Here is a 21,670-nt window from a genome sequence, read left to right as displayed (position 1 = left end):
TGAGGACTGACCCCACGCTTTGCGTTTCTTTATCCTCTTCAATGGCTTTGATGTGGCCATTGTGTGTCCCTGTGCCCCATAGCAGAGAGGCACTGGCTGAGAACCATGTGGCCTAATCCCTACTGTGCTTCCAACTTACTGTGCAGACTTATGCAGATTCTCTGGGCCTCGGTTCTCTCGTCTAAGATGCCAAGAACTATGCTCGACCAGCACCTGCGAAAGCTGACTGCCCCTACAAATCCTCCTGAGTGCCTGTCAAATCGACAGAGTCTACCGGGTGGTGGGGGATGTACAACGTGGCGAATGTGACTCATGTCACTCAAGACTGGGTGCGAAAGCAATTAAAAAAATTTTTACCCCAGTGAGATGGATTGACACCTGGTTACAACAACGGGCTCAAACAGCTGGCCCTGGACTGGGAAGTGTTTCATTCTGTCATCTGTTGAGTCACTGTGCCCCCCATTCCTGGGTCAGAATCCAACTTCTAGCCCCAGTCTGTAAGGCTGCATAAGACAGCACCTGCATAATCAGAGTGACATATGCCAAAAATAATGGTCAAAATGATGGATGTAAGGCAGCCGGGGAGTCCAAACGCAGCTTGCACCACATGGCATGCAGACAAAAGGCACGCCCAAGGCGCCTTGGGGTCCTGGGCATTGTGACCAGTTAATGACTGTGACTGCTAACCTCAAGGTTGGAGACTCAAGCTCAGTCAGAGGCACCTCAGAAGAAAGGCCTGGTGATCTCTTTTGGCAGCATCACCATTGAAATCCCTCTGGAGCACAGCTCTGCTCTGATACACAGGGAGTGCCAGGTGTCGGAGCCCACTTGGCAGCTACTGCTGTGGCCCCTCGGCCGTGAGTGGCTTCCTTTTGCCGCTGGCCTTCAGACCAGCTTCTGACGACGATGTACTTCCCACTCTGTCTGACCACGGAGTTATAACAATGATAACAATCCCCTGGTTCTGTCCATTGGCTGTCAGAGAAGAAAGCGACTTTAATTTTATCTCCAAAGAAGCAGTCACAAACTGAGTGTCACACTAAGTGGGGAAGCTAGAATCCCCAATCCTAGACAGCTAGCCTTCGGCAGTCTTGCCCAGAACATCCACCCGAGGTAGCTATAAAGATGCGAATGCTTGTGCTGCTGAGGCCACGGGTCAATGGCTCACAGGGTTATTAATGAGCATGGCCCTTTAGGAAAGTGCCAAGACCCTCACAGTGCTCATCCCTTGTGAGTCTATCGCTCTATTCTAAGGAGCGGGAACAAGAAAACAACGCCTGCTGTCAAAGAACGGCCCTGATGTTCATGGCAGAGCCGCTTGAAAGGTGACTCCAGGCCCCAGGCGAATGTGGAGGGTCGCGAAAAATGTGGCGACACTCAATGGTGAAGAGTTAGTTCAAAATCAGCGCCTCATGACTCTGCGGTGGTTCTGGCCGTGCTGGTCCGTGTTGCAAAGTTCTCGTGCAGAAAGGGGTCAGCAGCTGAGAGCGTTCCAGGGGCCCTGATCTGAGGATGCCTACGGAGCTATGCACCTCCATGAGCTGATTCTACATACTGGATGGAACTGTATTCTTGAGCGAAGATAATATTGATAACAGAGACAGGAGGGCCTTGTTCAGGAGCCCAACTGCCACCTCTGTCACCTACTCGTGTCCTGGAATTTCGTGTAAGTCCTCCAGCTCCCTGCACCCCAGGGTGCGCAGCTGCATAGCGGGGAACAAAGTGCCTAAGATGAGTTGAAATACTTAGATTAGTGGCTGCCACGTAGCAAGGGCTTGGTCATCATTAGTAGTGTTGAATCACTGTTATTGGGATGGCAAGTTTTGGAAAATGACCTAAATGTTCATTAGTAAGGGGAGAATTAAATATTTGTAGTCATTAAAATAAGTTTGTAATCATATGAGGATCTCATTTTAAGGAAGAAAAGTTAGCATGGTTGAATATGAAGCATCACCTCAATTATGCTTAGAAATCTGCTGAGCAAAGCCATTGATGGGAACGTAATGGTCGCTAAGCCTATCCTTGGGGGGCAAGACAATGGAGAGTGTGTATTTGCTTCTTCCAGCTCATCCCTCTATCCTTCAGGAGCCGAAGGTTCTTCAATAATCCATTCCGTCCCTTCCACCAGTCTTGCCTTGAAGTTAGTCTCTTAGAGAAGGGCTGAACAGGAGGCAATTATTCCATTTCCGACAGCCCCAAAGGGGTAGTGAGAGCAGGCTGAGGGGGTAGTATTGAGGTAAGGAAGGGCCCCTCTGTCAGACAGGGGAGGGGGCAGGCAAGCCACAATACCACAAATTGTTAAGCTTCTGGGCCAGGCCATGAGAGGGAGCCAATGACAGGAGCCTACTTGCCACTAATAGCCTCTCCCCCTTCCCTTTGCAGCTGAACTACAAGGACTGTGAAAAAGCGGTGAAGAAGTACCACATTGACGGGGCACGGTTCCTGGTAAGTTCGGGCAGTCACACCCATTGCAACTGGGATGCTATGCACGTCCCCAACGGTCTGCCCTTTCCCAGCGGCTGTCTGGGGTCACTGTTTGTCCTCAGGACCCTCCCCCACCCTTGGTCCTCTTCCTTACCACCTCACAGACACCGTCGCTGAGGTCAACCTCGCAGATTTTATACGGGCTCTGCTAAAAACCTTAGTCTGCGCTGGAGTCCAAGCCAAAGGAGGAACCCAAGAATAATGAGATACAACTAATGAAACACTCTGGAAAGTCTGTTCCAATGCCACCCGTCCTGTGCTGAGGCCACAGAGTGAAAAGGGCCATGTGGAGGGGACATAACTTTGTCCGTCTCTCACTCAGTACATTCTCCATGAACAGGTCAAAGAGTGGAGTCAACCTATTTCTACTGTTTTCCTTTCGTTCCACCCAAGCCAAGGTTAAGCGCCTATGACCCGGCTCTCTCCGCTCTTGTCTGTCTCAAAATCACTTTAAGACACAGCTGTATATTAAGGGCTTCACCCTTTAAGGGAGAGGGATGCGGCTCTGCAGGAGATAAGGAGGCATCGGGCGGTTGGGGAGTTTTCTGAGCACTTCCTCTGAAACGACAGTTTTGCGCATGGATAAGAGAGATGCTGACAGCACCATCTACTGCTTCACCCTCTAGAGAAGAAGTGGCAATAGAACATCAAGAGTCTCCTGAGGTAGATGTTCTCAATTGGCAAGCCAAGCTGTGACTATGCACAGCTGAGTCAGCCGGGGAAACTGGCCATGAGGCTTCAAGACTAGAAAGGCCAGACAGATCGAGTCCTCTAGCTTTCTACCCAGGACACGTGCGCTATCATCAACATTAACTTGAACTCCTTCAAGGATGGTGAGCTCTCTACCACCAACAGTCAAATGCTCCCTTCTGGGCAGTGCTGCATGACTCACGCTGAAACCAAAGTTGGGTTTCTATTGGTCTTAGTTTCACTTTTTGGTGCCATGGAAGCCATGCCTATTTATTCCTCCATCTAAATCATTCATCCATCCATCCATTCACTTGGCAAGCATTTCCTGCGTTCCTCTTACACAGGAGGCCAGGCCAGGGACTGGAGGCATGATTTAGAGGGGATCTACTGTATGACCCCAGGCTTTCCCGGGGCTTGTCTTACAGCAGATAGGTATGTTCAGGAAGCCCTCCAACCACCTACTTTGCAGATGAGGAAACCAGTCTACAGAGGTGTGATGTGACTCATTCTAAGCAACACCCCTAAAGCATACATGTCAAATATTTCGTCAAATACCATCTTGCGTCTTTTAAAAAATTCATATTATGTTGCTTATAATTTATTCCTCTTTTCTATTAATCATTTTATTTGGAACTCTTACAGATATTAGAACAACCCACAATTCAATTAGATCGAGCATACAATTGTAAAATTGCTGCCACCATCATTTTGAAAACATTTTCTTTCCTCTTGAACTCTTTAAGCTCCCCCTTATCCCCGCCCTCCCCCATCCCAGAGCCCTTGTTATTATATTATATGTTATTATTATGTTATTTTTATTTTTGCCACATCTTGCACCTTCCAATGTATCCATTCACCTACAGTTCTATTACTCATCCCCCTAGAGTGCAGTTATACTGTCATCTTTGCTATCAGTTCCCCTCCCCCTTTTCCCCTCTCTCTTCCTGTAACCTCAGGGACTCATGACTTCCATTACTATTTCTGAAGGGTTTGTCTATCTTAGATTAAATGCATCGAATCATTGAATGACCTTGGTTATATAAATGAACATATGCGTGGCTCACAGAATTAATGAGGTGAAACTAAGACTATAATAGTAAAGGGAGGACACATTACAGAACTAGAGGAGAGTTGTGCGATTCATTAGTGCTATAACACTTCCTAGACTTATCATGTCTTCCATGTGGCCCTTCTGTGAGGGACTGTCCAATTATCTTACAGGTGGATTTTGGGTCTCTACTTTGTCTATGCTCCTTCGTGTCAATTTTATTACTTAACTTCTGATACCTATTCCTATTGACACCTCATGGTCACACAGGCTGGTGTGCTTCTTCCATGTGGGCTTTGTTGCTTCCCTGCTAGATGATCACTTGTTTAACTTCAAGCCGTTAAGACCCCTGACACTATCCCTTTTAATAGCCAGGCACCATCAGCTCTCTTCACCACATTTACTTATGCACCCGTCTTGAGTCTTAACAATGCTATTTACACTGAGCTGTAGAGCCAATAAGAGTCCTGGTGGTCTAGTGGTTATGAGGTGGGCTGTGATCTGCAAGAAAGAGGGGACTTTCTATTCCTGCAAATAATGAGTCTCAGAAACACACAGGAAAATTCTACCCTGTCTTATAGTGTCACTGTGAGTCAGCATGACTCCAGGGAAGCGTGGTTTGGTTTTGTGTTTTGCATTGAGCCGATAGAATTCTCAGAACTCTGAAGTTCTTCGCACCAGTGACTGCTGAGCCTTTGTCTGGTGCCTTCTTACTGAGAACTGTCCCTCAATAGAAAGGGAGCAGGGCATGTCCCAGCATCAGGCCTTCTGGCTCTGCTGTTCCCCAGGAGACTACTCAAGGGCCTTCCAGGCCATCGTCTTGCTGAGAGATGGCACCTGAGCAGCTCTAATCTCGGGACCATCAGCTCCTGGGAGGATGCAGCACATTCTGCTGGTGGCAGGTGGGGCAGGAGGAAGTGGGAAGAGGAGAGGGAAGAGGCAAGAGAGCGGGGAGTAGACCTGAAACCTACCCCAGCACCTGTCATGATCACAGGCGACTCCCGCTGAGATTCTTCACCCCACTGGCCGCCAGACACGCTGGGTGCAATTTGGGACCCCGATCCTGGTCTGCATTTCTCAGGGCCAGGCTTCCCTTGAAAGTAGAGTGGAAGGCCCTGGTCTGTCTTCCTCCTTTTCCCCGCTCTTCCTCTCTGTGATGTTTTTGCTCTTTCTTTCCCCTCCCTCTCGTTCCCTTCTTCTCTATAGTGAGCATGTCCCTTTGAAGAGGTAGGACTCTCTCTGACTGCCATGTCCTCCCCCTGTGGGGGATGCAGGAAGGTCTGATGAGGACATGGAAGAGACAGGCTTCAGAAGGTGGAAGGCACGGAGGGAGGGACATGCTGGGCGGCCCCATCTGGGAGGAAGACATGTGACTGTGGTGGTTTTACCAAATAGAGGGCTCTGTTTCTCAAGAGAGACGAGCTCTGTTGCTGGATGCCCAGGGCTAGTGTGTGGCCCCAGGAAGGCATCGGGAAGAGAGGTTCCTTCCAGCAGGTGCAAGAGCTGGTGGCTTCTCTTGATGCCTGCTTGCCAGGTACTCCCCCTCTAGGCACCCCATTTGCCTCACATGCAGAGTCAAAGCTACAGTGAGTCCCTTCCAGGTTCCCCCCATCCCCTGACGTCTAGCAATGTTCCCTGAAGCTCCACACAACAGACATTGGGCTATATCTCACTGGCCCCTACAGAAGTCAGGGGTGCTCCGTCAGCTACAAGGACATCTAGGGACCTCCGTGTTTGAACTGGACACCTGGAGACCCCATGCACATGTGTCAGAGTAGAACTGTGATCAGGAGCTGATCTCTCAGAGGCAGATTGCCAGGCTTGTTGTTGGGGGCCTCTGGGCATGCTCCAACTGCCCACCTTCCAGCTGACGGCTGAGCATGAGGAAAGGATGGGCTCCGGCTGCAGTTCCCACATTACGGCTGCCCACAGGGCTTCACTGGCAGCGTTCCCTCCTCTTTGCATCCTCCAGGACACCCTCAGCCTAGAATCATCCTCCAGCCAAACCCACAATTGATTGTACAAGTAACCTGGAGGTTCTTGATGGAGGAGGTGGGGGTTACATCACACAGTAAAGATCACACCACCACCACCACCACCACCACCACCACCATCACCACCACCACCACCACCACCACCACCATCACCACCACCACCACCACCACCACCACCACCACCACCACCTCCACCACCTCCACCACCACCACCTCCACCTCCACCACCACCACCACCACCACCACCACCACCACCACCACCACCACCACCTCCACCACCTCCACCTCCACCACCACCACCACCACCTCCACCTCCACCTCCAACACCACCACCTCCACCTCCACCACCTCCACCACCTCCACCATCTCCACCACCACCTCCACCTCCACCACCTCCACCTCCACCACCACCACCACCACCACCACCTCCACCACCTCTACCTCCTCCTCCACCACCACTACCACCACCACCACCACCATCCCCGCACACAAATCCTGCTTGCTGACCTCTCCTTTGTGCTCAGAGTTTCTGTCTCGCTTCACAAGGCTTTCTCTCTTTCCCGACCTCCTGCTCCTGGGCTTGTTGTGCCCTGTCCCTTCTCACCTTCTCCTCCACACGCTTCCCAGTGTCCTCTTGGTTCATGTCCTCCATGCTGCCCAACAGTGCCAGGGACCATTGCTCAGCCATCAGCTACGGCCCCTCTCCCCACCCCCCGGAGGCCCTCAGCTCACCCCCCCACCCCCTGCCCCTCTGAGCATGTGTCAGTGCCTGGCCTGAGATCCAGGGCCTCTGCAGAGAGGATCCGATGCTGTTCTGTGATTTTAAAATAATAGCAAATGCATTGAGAGGCCTCGCCACAAAGCCTGATCCCGGGGACCCTTAGCAGACTCCCTTGACCCGAGCGAGCAACCTTGCCGCAGATGGTCTGAGCAACCGGCTGGGTCGGAAACTGCTCGCCAAAGCTGGATCAGAGGAGCCCAAGAAGCACATGGCTCTGCTGTCCCAGGTGTGCCTGGGTGGAGGAAATGGTTAATGCATCTGGCTGTGGGGCACGGAGCCCACCCAGAGGTGCCTTAGAAGGAAAGCTTGGGGATCTCCCTGCAAACAGCCTGTGGAACTCCTGCTCCAACACCCGGGGCTCTCCATGAGCTGGCGTCACCTCAGTGACAGCTGGCTTTTAAGCTGCTCCCCTGCCATCGTGTGAGCACTAGTGGAAGGGGGGTGGGTCATCTGCCCAACGGGCATCAACTGCCTCATGGGCAGCCCCATCCCAAAGGGAGAGTGGAGGCAGCAGCACCCCACCTCCGGAGCCAGCCAAGCCCCCGAATGGCCTGCCCTCGCTGTGTGACAGGCATGTTCGTGTTACAGTCATTTCCTCTCCTAATCCCCACCACCCTGAAAGGTAGCCATTACTATTGCAGTGACCCCCATCCCCCCCGCCCATGTCACAGATATCAAAACCAAGGCTCAGAGAAGTTCGGTCTGTGCCGAAACTCAGAGAGCTGCTGAATGGAGCTCCCAAGATGCAAAGCTCTGCTATCTCCAGAGCCCTGACTCTGATCACCAGCCAATCTGGTCTTCATCAGAATGTAAGGGGGCCACTAGCAGATCTTCCTTTGCATGAGGCCCTTGCTGGCGCCACAGAAAGCAGCTTTGCCCTCTTCCCTGCCCCTCTTCCTCTCATGGAAATGCCCTCTTTCCTCCTCTTGCCCATCCTCGTCAAGTGCCAGCTCAGGACACACGACCCTCTGAGAGCTCTGACATGGATGAAGGGCTGCAGGAAAAAATAGATGGCGTTCCAGTGCAGCGCCGTCATATGCAAGCCGAGTCCCTTGCCATTCCCTATCCCAGTTCTTCACCCAGAAAACGGGAACACTGAGGGTTAGACAAGGCTGAGGGCCGGAGTCCGGGCACCGCCCTGTGTGGAACGGTCCTCTGGTACCTTTCCTCACCAGTAACCTGGTGAGCCAGGCTTTCGGGGTGTACTTATGGTAAAAGGCATGGACCCCTTCTCAGGGCTGGTGTGATGGGAGACTGAAGGGGACGGGTCTAGAGTAAGCACACAGGGCCACCTGCAAGATGGCCTGATCCGATCCACTAAGCAGTGTCTGTGTTGCTGTGCTAGTCTGGGCTGACTAGAGAAACGAATCCAGAGGCACTCAGATATGTGTAAGAGAGAGAGAGAGCTTCCTATACAAGAGCAGTTGAACATTGAGAAAACATCCCAGCCCAGTCCAGATCAAGTCCATAAGTCCAATATTAGTCTATATGTTCGATACCAATCTATAAATTGCTCTCCAGACTCACAAAACCCATGCGATGATGCTGAATGCAGGAAGATCACAGGCCAGTGGGTGGGTGGTCTTGTGGATCGAGTGACAATGGGAACATCTCTGCGTTGGCAGGAGTCTCCACGTGGCTCCTCCAGGTCCAGGGTTCTCGCTGCCACAGCATGGCTCCATGTGTCTTGTCAGTAGAGAGTCTTTGAGGGAGTGAGCATGTATCCCACCTCCAACAAGCTATCTCCTCCGTGCCTCCAAATGAGGTCATAAAGCTGCGACCTGATCGCCAGGCTAGACTCCACCCCTTCACTTGAATCCTCTCAAATTGACACTAGATGATGTAACTACCACATTTGCCTCACACAGATGTAGTCTCAAGCCAGTAGAGTATGTTTGTTTCTAGAGTGTCTCATCTGTGGATTCGCTTAGGAGGGAGAAAAAGACCCCACTGTCACGGGCCCAGGTTCTTATGCAACCGCTGGCAGCATTGGGTGGAGGGGCATGCTCTCCAGTTTGCTGCCAGCCCCACTGCTCCCTCTTGGAGCCCTTATGCTTTCTTTTTAGGAAATTATATTTCTTATCTCTTTAACTTTTTATTTAGATTTGCCAGCTGGTGGCATTTTGTCACATTCCCCTTCCCATGGACATTTATCTCTTTAAGCAGTTCGTTGGCATATACATCACATATCATGCAATTTATTCGTTCAATAATGTTTTGAAGATTTGTGTGCTCACCGCCACAATCAATTTCAGAACATTTTCTTCTCATCCTCATTGCTGTTAGCTCCCCAGGCCCCCCATCCTCCCCTGCCCTGCCCCTAGGCAATCATCAATCCAGTTCCTGGCTCTGTAGAGCTGCCGATCCTGGCCCTCACTTGCAGAAAAACATCCCCGATAGGACAAGCAAGCAAGCAGACAGACAACAAGGAAAACAAAACGTAGAACAGCCTCCATCACAAAGAAAGCAGAATATGTTAAAAACAGAAACAACTTTACAATAGCTCTAAAGGGAGACTCAGTATGATGAAGTGTTCCATCTAACCCTGACTGCGCCTGTCATAAAGACACAGCCTTTCTCCGCGTCCTTAGCCTGCCTCTCTGTGTCTTGGTTTCAGAATCTGACAGAAAATGACATCCAGAAGTTCCCCAAGCTGCGGATGCCGTAAGTATTCCCCCGACTCCCACGAGGGCTGGGGAACACAGGCCGGATGGAGGCAACCCGGGGTGGTCTGGACAGTTGACCGTGGCTGTGACTTTGACCTGAGGAGGCCGGTAGGAAGGGTGAGTGCAAGGGTGGGGCAGGAGGAAGATGAGCTGGGGACGGGAAGTAACCGACCCTGCCTTGCCTGCGTGCTGACCACTCTGCCCAAAGATAAGCCTGCGTCTGAACTCTGTCTTCATGTCTCTGTTCAACCGGTGTGTGTCCGTCAAACAGAGGGAGGGACCAGATGAAGGACGGGAGGGGCGTCATTTTGCCTGCCCAAACAGATGTCTGAGAAATGGCCGTCAAGGGTGCTGTGGTGAAAGAAATCCTGAGCACAGGGGCTTGTGAATTCCTGCTGTTGGCTGTGGGGGCTGAACCGGGAAGCTGCAGAATCCAGCTGGTGCTCCCTGGTTTTCATCCTCTTAGTAAAAGTCCTCATACACTCACATGCCTAGAGGCCCCTGGCATGCCATGGAAGTTTATAGAATGGGCTGACTTAAAAAAAAAAATCGCGACCCTCACTGATGCTATCTTATTTTATTTACTAGCACTGAAGGAAACATGGCATTTGGGTTTCTAGAAATATTTCTTCGGTAGAATACATTCACTAGCACAATTAGGATGACAGAAGGAAACCAACAAAAGGCCCGGTGGTTGGTGTGGCAGTAGGGAGTGGTGAGGACTGGGGCAAAGTGGAAACCCTATGCTCCATCCAGAAAGGAGCAGCCCTGCAGTGCCACTCAGTGCCAGGTCCAATCAGCATTCGCCAAGAGCTGATGGACCAATGAGGTCCATAAGTGGTGGTTCAAGTATTTTTCTCTTACGTTTAGTTGTTTTAACTTTTTCTTGTGGGTTGGGTGACGGTCTGCAGGGGAAACTGGTTTTCCATTCAACAGGTCCTACGCATGTTGATTCATGACATTGATTTCACTCCCCACTGTGTACCAGCGTCATTTCTCGCATCTTCCAGGCGTTCACCCTTCCTTCCTGTCCGCTCCTGCCTTCCACCTTTATTTCTGGGCAAACTCCGGCCCAGGGAGCGCTCATCGTACCACCTTGCTGTGACTGTTCATCTTCCAGGCGTGTCTGGTGTTTGGCGAAAGTGGAGTTATGAGGGCAGCGTACAGGGTTCAAAGGTGACTGAGGACCATAGTCTCAGGAGGTTCGCAAGTTCCATCAGACCTTAGCCTGGTATCTTTGCTTTTTCATTATTTTGAATTTGGTTTCACATGTCCCTCCCAATCTAGCTAGGTCCTTCTATTGGGATCTCGTTGTAAAGAGGCTGGCAGTGGTAGCAGGGCACCATCTACGTCTTCTTGTTTCAGAGTCGTGGAGGCTAGAGTTCATGTGGTCCTTTAGTCCCTTGACTCACCTTTTTAACCCCCCTGAAACCAAAGTAGAGTGGCCCATGGGCTAGGTTTCATCTGGACTGACAGTTGCAGACCTTGACCCTGGCTAGTTTCTGGAGATACCGTCTCTTGCTCTAAGGGTTGTTAGAGCTCATAATGATTTAAACAAAAAAGCAGCAAGTCAATGGGTTATGAGGTTGGGAGGTCTCTTGACTAGTTCAGGCTGCCTGAGTGGCTTAATGAAGGAACACAATTTTAGCATAATTAGCAGAGAGTTTTTTTTTCTTGTCCAGAACCACCAGTTAACATGCAGCCAATTCTGACTCACTGCAATCCCATGTGTGTGAGGGTGGAACTGTACGTCACAGGATTTTGAATGACCTTTAAAACATAAAATAAGATAAAAGATTTCCAAGCCTTTTTACCAAGGTACCTCCAAGTGGACTTGAACCTTCTGCCTCACTGTTTGCAGCCGAGTGTCTGCATCATGTGTATACCCCAATACACCCTTGTCTGGCAGGGGAACCATAGAGAGGAATAAGAATTTACCCTCAGCTGTTGCCTGGCCCCTAGAAGACATGTCACTGAGGATTGCTGGTTCTTCCTTAGGGTTTACTCAAACCACTGTGGCTTTTTAACTGAAATTAAATGAAGTTAAAAATCCAGTTTCTTGAGGCACCCTCCACACGCCAAGGGCTTACTAGCCGCATATGGTCAGTGAGTGCGGTAGAGGAAGGGCCAGCCACGGAGCACTTCCATTGCTGCCCACCTGCCATGTGCCGGAGAAAGCAAAGTCAGCTGGAGCTGAGTGTCCACTGCCCGGTTACATGGCCTTTGCACTACCCAGGATACCGTGCTCCCACCGCTCCCCGAGAGAGTTGCCTGAGGTGTTTCTGTCTTTCTGTTTTGATAATTAATCATCTTATTGGGAGCTCTTACAGATATTAAAACAGTCCATAATTCAGCTAGATCAAGCACAATTGTACAATTACTACCACCATCGGTTTCAAAATATCTTCTTTCTTCTTGAACTCTGTGATTTTGGCTCCTCTTTATTCTCCCCTCCCCCACGCTACCCCCAGGAGCCCTTATTATGAAATCATATATTATTGTTATTTGCCATAGCTTACACCATCCAATGTATGCATTCCCCTACAGTTCTGTTGCTAGTTTCTCAAGGGGGGTTGTACAGTCATCATTGCTATCAGCTCCCCCTCACCCCTTCCCACCCTCTCTTCTTCCCATACCCCAGGGGATCATTATTCCTGTTACTGTGCCTGAAGGGTTACCGAGCTTGTCTTTCATGCATCGAATGCTCTTAATTATACAAATGAGCATACGCAGGTTCCTCGGGGGTTTCAGTCGTTTATATCATATGCACGGTGAGTTTGGCTTTCTCACCAAGATGGAGTAAAAGCGCCTGGATAGCTACATGATGGATCTATGATGCCGCAGCTCCAGGACACGGGACAATGAGGGATGGAAGACAGGTGCTGGGAACCCTGCTCACAGCCTTGAGAGAGGTTCCTGGCCCCTGGAGGGGGAGCCACAGGCAGAGCCTAGAATCCCCTTAACTTAAAGAGGTGGTTCTGAGAGTACAGGGGTCTAGCCAGAGAGAAGGGAGCTACAAAGCAAGGAGCTGTGGGAACTGCCTCGGCTTCTTTTTAGCCATGGGTGGATGTGAGGAAATTCCATTGCGTCGATGTCAACTCACCACTGCCTTGTAGGACAGAGTATTGGTGCCCCTTTGGGTTTGTGAGACTTGGCATTTTCAGGGATGCAGACTGCCTCATCTTTCTTCCTCAGAACAGAGCAGGTGGAGTAGCACTGCCGGCCTGTGTTGGCAACTCAGTGAGTAGCCCACTACGCCACCAGGACTCCTTGGAATCTGGGAAAAGAACTGCCCTAGAGATTAGAGAGCACTGTCGCCAGTCACAGGACTAGAAATAGGCTGTAAAGCATATCTGAATTCATAGAGAATTGAGAAGAATGCATAGAAGCTCTTTCCTCAGTAGTGGGATAGAATTCGCCTGAGCCTAGGCTCTGTTCTGATCCCGTCTAGTAAACAATTTCCAAGTAACTGAGCTGCAGCCCTGGACAGAGTCCACCCAACACGATGTGTAGGAATATGACAACACCTATCCCTAAAGAAAGCAGAATCCCAGTGGCAAGGTCCCTTTAGAGACGAGTAGGATGCCAAAAAGCAAGAAAACATTCTCCATCATGAAGAGAAAAGCCAGCACATCAAAACGGACCCACAGCTGAGACGGACCCTGAAATTGCTACATAAGGACAATATGTCTAACGGAACTCCATGCACTCAGAAAATTACATGTAAACCTGGAAAAGCCAACTGCAAAGGAAAAAAAAATTTGGATCAAACTTCTAGAAATGAGAGCTCTCCTATCTGAGATGAAACGAACGGCCAAGGATTGGCTTCAGAGTAAACAGTGCAGAGGATAATGTGAGTAGATTGGAAGGCCTAGCAATAGAAAGGATCCGTGCGAAACCCAGGAAAAAAGACTTAGTGTGGTAAAACTTCAAGTTGTCTAAACTTTGATGTAAGGAGCCAGGTGGCACAGTGGACTAAGCATTGGGTCTGTTAGCCAAAAGTTCAGCAGTTCAAGCCCACCAGATGCTCTGCAGGAGGATGAGGCTGTCGGCTCCCATACCATTTATGGTCTTGAGAACACTATATAAGGCTCTCTATGAGTTGGAATTAACTCAATGGAAGTTAAGAGTTTTTGAAATAGATTATGTATGTGCCTTAAAAGAGAGGGGAAAGTTGGTGGTCGTCTTGATGGCAGGTCACTGTAGCAACAACAGAAGAGTGCTGTGAGGTGTGTATACAAGGAGGTGTGTGTACAAGGGTGATGAGAATTGAAAGGCAGGGATACCTAATGCTGGTCCAAGAGTATTCAGGGGGAACTTCTGGGGGAGGGGTGGTCAGATGAACCACTCATTGAAGGGTCGCTAGGAATGGGGACATACTGAGTCATCAGTGGGGTTGGCAGAACTACACATGGGTCGGAGCAGTTGGAACACATACACTGGGAAGGGGACGGGGCACTATTTGGAAGATCTCTGAGGGTCATTCTAAGGAACCTAAAGAGTGTCAGAGATGTGAGCCCAACAGAGAGAATACTGACGCCCAATTTGCATCTGGGGTTTCTCCTCTGTGATGCAAAAGATGGAAACCTGGGTTGCACAGTGTTCAAGTATTCGATGGCTACCTCTGGTGGACACGCAGACCCACCAGCAGCTCTGCAGGAGGTAAAAAAACAAAGAAAAGAAAGAAAACAAAACAAATCGCCTAAGCCAAAGTCACTGCCACGGAGTCCATTCTGACTTACAGCCACCTCATTGGACGGAGCAGAACTGCCGCCGTGGCTTACTGAGACTGCGACTCTTGGTGGGAGCAGATGGCTTCACGTAGGAAACAGAGGCTGGGTTTTGAATCGCTGGTCTTGCATCAGCAGGATGACTTCTAACCCACGACGCCACCGGGACCAAGACCTGGCGATTTTCTCCCATAAAGACTGCAGCCTCAGAAAGCCTGGGGGAGCAGTTCCCATCCATCCCATGGGGTTGCTATAAGTTAAAATCAATGCAGTGATACATAAAGCCAACAGGTAAAAAAGACAGCTTCGCAGAGAGCCCTGGTGGTGTTGTGACTAGGCACGGGGCTTCTAACCACCAGGTTGATAGTTCAAAGCCCTCAGTAGTTCAAGGAAGAGAGAATGAAGAACGTTGTCCTTTGTAAAGATTAATGCTATTCGCGATGCTATGTGGGCTTGCTGTGAGTCGGAGTCACACAGATGGCAGTGGGTTTAGATTTGGGGTCAGGGGATGGGTGGATGGGGCCTGGAGACACAGACACCAGTTGAGAGTAATCAAGATGACCCCACTGAAAGAAGATAAAGTAAAGATGGGGGTTATCAGGATGGGCAAACAGAGATAAGGAAGGGACTTTTCACTTAGGGGTTTCTTTTTCATCTTTACACTGAAATCTGCCTGGAAAAGGGGATGCAAGTTAGGTCAACGAATGTAGGAGGGACATTAGTAATAGAGATATGTACTATCTCTGTGGCCCACCCATGCGTCATGAAGCGGGAACATGGCGGGGCTGTCCAAGGAAGGAGGACCAGGCTGTCTTAAGTAAGAGACTCAGTGTGTCACTGGCAGACCTGTATCGGGTCCAACATCAGCTCTCCTTCTAATGCTCTCTGTGACCTGTGACAAGTTCCTCAGGACCAGCAGGTTTCTCCTCCATAAAGGAGTGGGTTACATGGGCTCGCTTGGCTCAGCTACTTGTTTGTATCTGCTTATTCTCCTGTTTTGGAGGGTGGTGGTAGAAATAGAACCAAGCATTTGCCAAGCCTTCCACGTGTTTAACGTGTGCAAGTCGATGACATTGACTGCATTCATCACCTTGTTCAACCATCACCACTGCCCTTTCCATCTGTTCCCATCACCCTTTAGAGAAATAAGCAATGTCACTAGCTAGGTGATTATGGTTCGGTGATTTCAATTCTCCAGGCCTCTGTCCCTCATCTGTAAAATGGGGATAATCATCAAGCCTATCTCCAAGGGCCATTGGGAAAGTGAAAGGAGTAAAATAGAATTAACACTATGCCCTGAATGGCATAAGCAGGCATCCTCAAACTATGGCCCGCGGGCCACATGTGACCTGCTGAGGACAGTTATCTGGCCCGCCGGGTGTTTTTGCCCCATTTTGTTTTTTTACTTCAAAATAAGATATGTGCAGTGTGTATTGGAATTTGTTCACAGCTGTTTTTAAACTATACTCCGACCCTCCAATGGCTCCAAGAGACAGCAAATTGACCCCTGTTTAAAGCGTGTGAGGACCCCTGGCATAGAGTGTATGTATTGAGCTGCTAGTCGTAAGGTCAGTAGTTTGAAAGCACCAGCCACTCCTCAGTAGAACGATGGGCTCTCTACTCCCATAAAGTATTACTCACAAGGGCAGTTTTACTCTTTTAAACCCCAAACAAAACTTAAACTTGCCATCACTCAAACTTGCTTTCGAGTCAATACTGACTCAGAGTAAGACCCCTATGGGTTTGTGAGGCTGTAACTGCCTGTGAGAGTAGAAAGCCCAGTCTTTCTCCCATAGAGTTGCTAGTGGTTTCACACTGCTGACCTTATGGATGTCAGCCCAACACATAACCACTACACCAGCAGGGTTCCCTGTCCTATAAGTCAACATTAGCTCTCAATAGCAGTGAGCTCGAGTTGAGAGAGACCAAACATATTTTTCTCTAAATATTCTCACTTATGAAAGCAAAGGAACCTGTGTGGTATAACAGTTCCGTGTTGGAGTCCTACGTTCAAGGTCAGCAGTTCAAAACCACCACCTGCTCCATGGGAAAAAGATGAGACTCTACTCCCATAAAGAGTTACAGGCTCAGAAACCCACGAGGGCAGTTCTACCTGCTCTGTAGGGTCTCCATGAGTCAGAATTGACTCAGTGGCTATGTGTTTGGTTTGTGAAAGCAAAGGAGTCCTGGTGGAGCTGTGGGGTAGGTGATGGGCTCTGCTAACCACAAGGTTGGTAGTTCAAACCCACCAGCTGCTCCTAGGGAGAAAGATGCCTCTAGAAGGTTGGTTTGCATTGGCCTCTCTTCGATGGTAATGAGTTTGGTTTTTGGTTTATTCTTACTACAGTAACAAATTGTGCTTGTTAACACAGTTTCAAGATTCTCCTAATTATTGTATCCTGTTGAGAGAGAGAGAAAGAGGTTTGAAGAGAATATGTTCAGAAAAGTCCAGGCTCTAAGGCTGCCTCTGGCTCCATGGGCTGCGGGAATGTGGAGAAGTCACTTCCACCCACAGTCCTGCTTTCCGTTTCCTTGTCTATGGAAGGGCCAAGAATGCCAAGGTGTGATGGCCGGTTAAGGAAGTAGCCCACACAGATTGTGTGCTGTGGTCTCCACTGCAGAGTCCCTGAACAATCCATACTCGTCCATTCCATTCCCTTTACGTAGGAGGATTTGCCCTGATCATTTCCTGAGGGCTATGCTTTTTTAAATTGTTTATGCACAGCAGACCCAATGAGAGTCCATACTTGGAAATTTCTTCTCAGGAATGGCCTTCCCCGATGTTTAAAAAAACAAAGACAAATAGCATTTAATAGATTCTATAGGAAGGGAGATCTGGCAAGGAAGGCTTGCTCTGTCTGCAAGGCAGCCACTCTCAGGACATGGCTTGACTCAGATACGACCATCGACCATCGCTGTCAGGGAGGAGGGACTGTAGATAAGACTGAAGCCTCCCTTTGTAAGGACTCTTTAGATCCAGCTGAGAAGAAGAATCAGGTTAAATGGGCAGAATACTTGTTGAAGTATTTTGTTTGTTTGTTTGTGTCAGTTTGGAGTTGATGTAAGGTGAATGTGCTCCTTGTTTTCTATTTAAATTCAAGTGTAACTGTTTTCGGTAAGGAGAGCAAAGTAGCCATGACCTTGTAGTGACTGGTTCCCTGATGGCTGGCGCCAGACCTCAGGGTTCAACACCCTGTTGAGGATTGGCATCTTCACAGCAGATGTAGGAGATCAGAATCCAGGCATAAGAATGACCCAAGGACCTTGCTAAGGTGTAGCTTCTGATTCAATATAGAGCTGGGGTGAATATGTAAATGCTGAGCAGAGGTTCAACCTGGAAGGAACTGGTTTGAAGCTTCAGAGTCTCCATCAATTATTTCTTCTTGTTATTTCTGTTACTGAGAGTGAAGTTTTACTGGGAAATCTAAGAAGCAATCATCTCAGCCACGCAAGGATATCTGCTTATTTGGCTGCCTTCCTGGTGCAACTTGTGTTGGTCCGGTTGACTAGAGAAACGAATTCATAGACACTCATATGTGTATAAGAGAGAGTTTTATATCAAAGAGCAATTCCATATTGAGAAAACATCCAGCCCTGTCCAGATCAAGTCCGTAAGTCTGATATTAGCCCATATGTCCAATACTGATCCCTAAATTCCTCTTCAGACTCACACAGCACATGCAATGATGCCGAATGCAGGGAGATCGCAGGCTTGTGGGTGGAAAGGCTTGTGGCTCCAATGACGGTGAAGCATCTCAGCCATCTCAGTGGTGGACTTCTCTGGCTCTCTGAGTATCTCAACAGCAAAAAGGTGAAGCAGAGTGTATGCAGCCCGTCTCCCAGGAGAAAGAGAGGAAGTGCCCAGAATCCTCCTGAGAAGGCCATGCCCACAAGAAGGCATCATCAAGCCGTGACCTGATTGACAGGCTAGACTCCACCCCTTCACTCTTATTACCCTAACGTTGACAGGAGATTATGTGACTACCACACAACCGTCGGTCTCTAGTGACGGAGGTAGCCTCTTGTTCCATGTGCTTAGTTACCCCGTTTGTACTTTGAGGGAAGGAATTTAGGGGAGAGGTAAGAAGGTACAGGAAAAAGGGGCGCAGAGGTGAGAAGAACATATTGTGCCCCTTGAATGTGACCAGTCCTTGGCAAATTGAAATGTTACCAGGGGCTACTCCAAGCATCCTCCAAGGCTTTCTGAACTATGAGGAAATCCCTCCAGAGATTCCTAGCCCTCCTCAGCCTTCAAAGGTCCTCTGCACAGGAGGGTGCTCCCACTAGCCATTGTTCCTTCACTACTGTCAGTCCAGAAAGCTAGTCCCCCAACCCCAGCCCGGCACTAGAACTGGTCTCGTGGCCTTCGGCGAGTACCTGTCTCTCATGCCTTATTGGTGAAAGTGGCCATGCTTACTTCTCTGTCGTCGTTCCCCTAAAGATATGCCGTCTCCGAAATTCAGAGAACCAGTGCTACTCGGTCCTATCGGGTCACTGTGAATCAGAACTGACTTGAAGGTGGTGGGTTTGGTTTTGGTTGGCAGCAGACAAAAGGATTGGGAAACACAGGTAAAGACAGTGCAGGTGAGAGGAAAGAACCGGGGTGGGGGAGAGATGTGCCCATGGTGCTCTGTACCCTGCCTGCCCCAGCCAGAGAGACTAGTGAGCAACCTTCGGAAATTGTGCAAATCAGGACTGCTGTACAAACGATGGCAGAGCTCACAACCCGGTCAGGGTGAGTCACTCTCCCATTGACCCCATGAGGTCATTGCTGCTGGGCCGCATCAGGGCCATTCAGACACACAGTGACCTCGTGGGAGCGAGGCGGACTGCTCTGGGGGTTGCTTGCCCACCCACCTCACAGGAGCAGATTGCCAGACTTGCCCCGTGCAGAGCCTCTGGGTAGGTTCGAGCCACCAAGCCTCAGGTTAGTCTCCAGTCTTCAACCATCCGTTCCTCCAGGTTTCCTTCCTGGATGACATGGACTTTATTAATAGTCCCTTGGTCTAGGTGAGGACGCTCAGGGAGCTGCTTAGCTTCTTCTCCCTTTGAGCCCTGTGAGCCAGGTTCAAGGAGCCCTTGTTTTGTGAGCACATAAGGGCGGTAGGAGCCTCAGTGGCAGAGTGGGTGACAGTTTGAAACCAGCAGCGACTCCGAAGCATGAAAGGTGAGGGTTTCTGCTCCTATCAAGAGTCACAGCCTCAGAACTGCCCCCCCCCCCCGCCAGGGGCTGCTCTCCGCTGTCCTGCGGGTTGGCAGCATGGACTCGATGGCGGGGAGCTGGTTGCAGTTACCCTGCGCTGTACAGCTTAGGAAGCGCCTCCATTCACATCCCGTGCCTTCTTTCCCTCCTCCTGCCACTCCTTCTCTCTCCTTTCTGACTCAGTTTATTTCTGACGCCCCCTGTGACCACCAAGGATGAGCCAAGACTTGCGAGTGGGCTTCTGCTCGCAGTGTGTACCGCACTGGCCGCCTAGAGGTGGGGTTGTTTCATAGGGGCTGGCTCTCCTGGGAAAACCCTGGGAGGCACGTTGAAGACCCAGGACTCCTTCACAATCATCAAGTTCCTCTGTCTTCCTCTCTTCCTCCTCCTCCTCTCCTCCCTCAGTTTCCCCCATGTCTCAGAAGATCCAGGTGTCTTGCCCAAACCAGGATGCGGTTGCTGTTTCTGATCCCCAGCCCCCTCTGGTGGGACGGTGGGCAGTTAAGTCCAGGACAGACCTGCCAGCACACATCCTCTTATTCTGCTGCGGAGGAATTTGAGGCTTAATGCCCTGTCTGAGGTCACAGTGTGGGCATAACACCCGTGGGGTAGGCCACCATGATCAGATTCAGGTTGGGGCACAGGTTCACCTCTGGGCCTGCAGGCTCCTGGCATAGTGTGTGACCAGACGAGGCCTTATTCTGGCTGCAGCCACACAGCGAGTTAGGATGGATGCCTGCGGCCTGGCCAGGCCCTCTCAGCAGCTCGCCTCACTGTAGTGGCCTGACTTCCTGTTGGAGGTTCAGCCCTGTGGCAGAGCCATTTCATCCCTGAAACAAGGGGAACAAGATTGAGTGACTGTCGATGGGTTGCCCCACCCCCTTCTTCCTCTTTCCTGGTCCAGAGCAAAGTCAGGGGGGTTGTGGGGTTTTGGGGGGGGGGGTGAGTCACTCCAGCCACTCACTGTCCTTTGGTCCAGGAGGACAGGACCCATTTGGAGGTCTGCACATGGAGAGAGCAGCCATCTCCCCACCCTGCCTACCAGCACAATGCCCCATGTCCTCTTATGCCCAGCAGAGGTCTTGCTGCCGTGCGGGAACTCTCTGAGCATGTAGCTGCAGGCCCACTGCCAGGCCCTGCCCTCTCCCTCACTCAGTGCTGCTTCTCGGATGGGGTCTGCGGTTTGGCATTTCCTTCCTTACCTAGTCAGAGCCCCAGCAGCCTGCAGCCTGGCTGCTACAGATACTGGTAAGCAGAGGCACTGCAGAGAGCAGGCTGGGAGCAGCCAGAGCCCAGGGCGAGCTGTGTGGGCTGGGGCACCAAGGTGAAGCTTGCCCATCTCCATATGTCATTGCAGAAATGTCACAGGGCCAGCCCTGGGCACCTTATTTTAAATTGCAACCCCACCCCCACTGGACACTCCTCTGCCCTTCTGACTGGCCTCCCCACATGTAGTAACCACGCTGAACACATTGTCATCGAGCTGATTCCTGGTTATTACTGACCAAATCATAGATAAAAGACTACACATGCGTGCATGCATGCGTGTGTCTTCAGGCACCCATTGCAATCGATTGCGTTGATTCTGACTCATAGTGACCCTATAGGACTCAGTAGAACTGCACTGTAAGCCTGTAAATCGTTATAAGAAGGAACTTTGGTTGCGTGTTGGGACGCTAACCACAAGGTCAGTGGTTCAAACCCACCAGCCACTCCACCGGAGAGAGAGATAAGGCTGCCTGTCTGTACTCATAAAGATCTATAGCCTGGGAATGAATGCAATTGCAGCATTTTTGTTTTGTTTTGTTTCACTTAAAAAAACCAACTTTTTTTCCTGGCTACAGACTGGTACATCTTTTTTCCGAGGAGTGGCTGGTAGGTTGGAACTGCTGACCTCTCCGTTAATAGCTGAGATAGTAACCCCTGCATCACCAGGGCCCCTCCCATCAGCAGCACTCACTTATACTTTCCCTTCTTGGAGGGTCTCTCTGAGCCTGAACCTGTGGAGTTCAGGCTGATGGCCAGGCCCTCTCCCTCGATTGGTGCTGCTTCTCTGATGGGCTCTTCACTGTTC

General features: G+C 50.2%; 1 protein-coding gene across 1 annotated transcript in view; it reads left to right on the top strand.

The window, feature by feature from the left end:
* The window catches only part of LCP2 (lymphocyte cytosolic protein 2), a 57,976-nt gene that overhangs the window by 2,699 nt on the left and 33,607 nt on the right, over window positions 1-21,670 (top strand). Inside the window, exons 2-3 of the mRNA XM_075543202.1 lie at window positions 2,383-2,445; window positions 9,615-9,661. Of these exons, the coding sequence (XP_075399317.1) occupies window positions 2,383-2,445; window positions 9,615-9,661 (110 nt within the window). The remainder of the gene's footprint in view (window positions 1-2,382; window positions 2,446-9,614; window positions 9,662-21,670) is intronic.

The sequence above is a fragment of the Tenrec ecaudatus genome, chromosome 2 (assembly GCF_050624435.1).
Source record: "Tenrec ecaudatus isolate mTenEca1 chromosome 2, mTenEca1.hap1, whole genome shotgun sequence".
In the NCBI taxonomy this organism is placed as follows: domain Eukaryota; kingdom Metazoa; phylum Chordata; class Mammalia; order Afrosoricida; family Tenrecidae; genus Tenrec; species Tenrec ecaudatus.
This window is presented reverse-complemented; position numbering and strand designations above follow the sequence as displayed.